Genomic DNA, 271 nt, shown 5'->3' on the forward strand with positions numbered 1-271 from the left:
CTATGGATCCTGGGGAGTCCTGGGGATCCCTATGGGTGCTGGGGGGTCCCGGGGTGGGGGTCTCACCTCCACCAGTGTGTGCCAGTGCTCGATGGGTTTCCGGGGGTTGGCCAACATCTGTGCCCAGTGCTCGCGCCCGGGACCTTCCGCGTCGCTGCCCACCCGGCACAGCCCGATCACCTCGTTGTGCCCGATGCTGGGGAGGGGGGGACACCCCGAAATAACACCCTGGCACCCGGTGGGGTCCCCCAAACCGCGACCCCCATGTCAG

General features: G+C 68.3%; 1 protein-coding gene across 1 annotated transcript in view; it reads right to left on the reverse strand.

Moving 5' to 3' along the window:
- The window catches only part of LOC103809584 (synaptotagmin-3-like), a 2,325-nt gene that overhangs the window by 1,485 nt on the left and 569 nt on the right, over positions 1-271 (reverse strand). Inside the window, exon 2 of the mRNA XM_009082428.1 lies at positions 67-196. Coding sequence (XP_009080676.1) covers positions 67-196 — 130 coding nt within the window. The remainder of the gene's footprint in view (positions 1-66; positions 197-271) is intronic.

Source organism: Acanthisitta chloris, unplaced genomic scaffold (genome assembly GCF_000695815.1).
Source record: "Acanthisitta chloris isolate BGI_N310 unplaced genomic scaffold, ASM69581v1 scaffold31410, whole genome shotgun sequence".
Lineage (NCBI taxonomy): Eukaryota > Metazoa > Chordata > Aves > Passeriformes > Acanthisittidae > Acanthisitta > Acanthisitta chloris.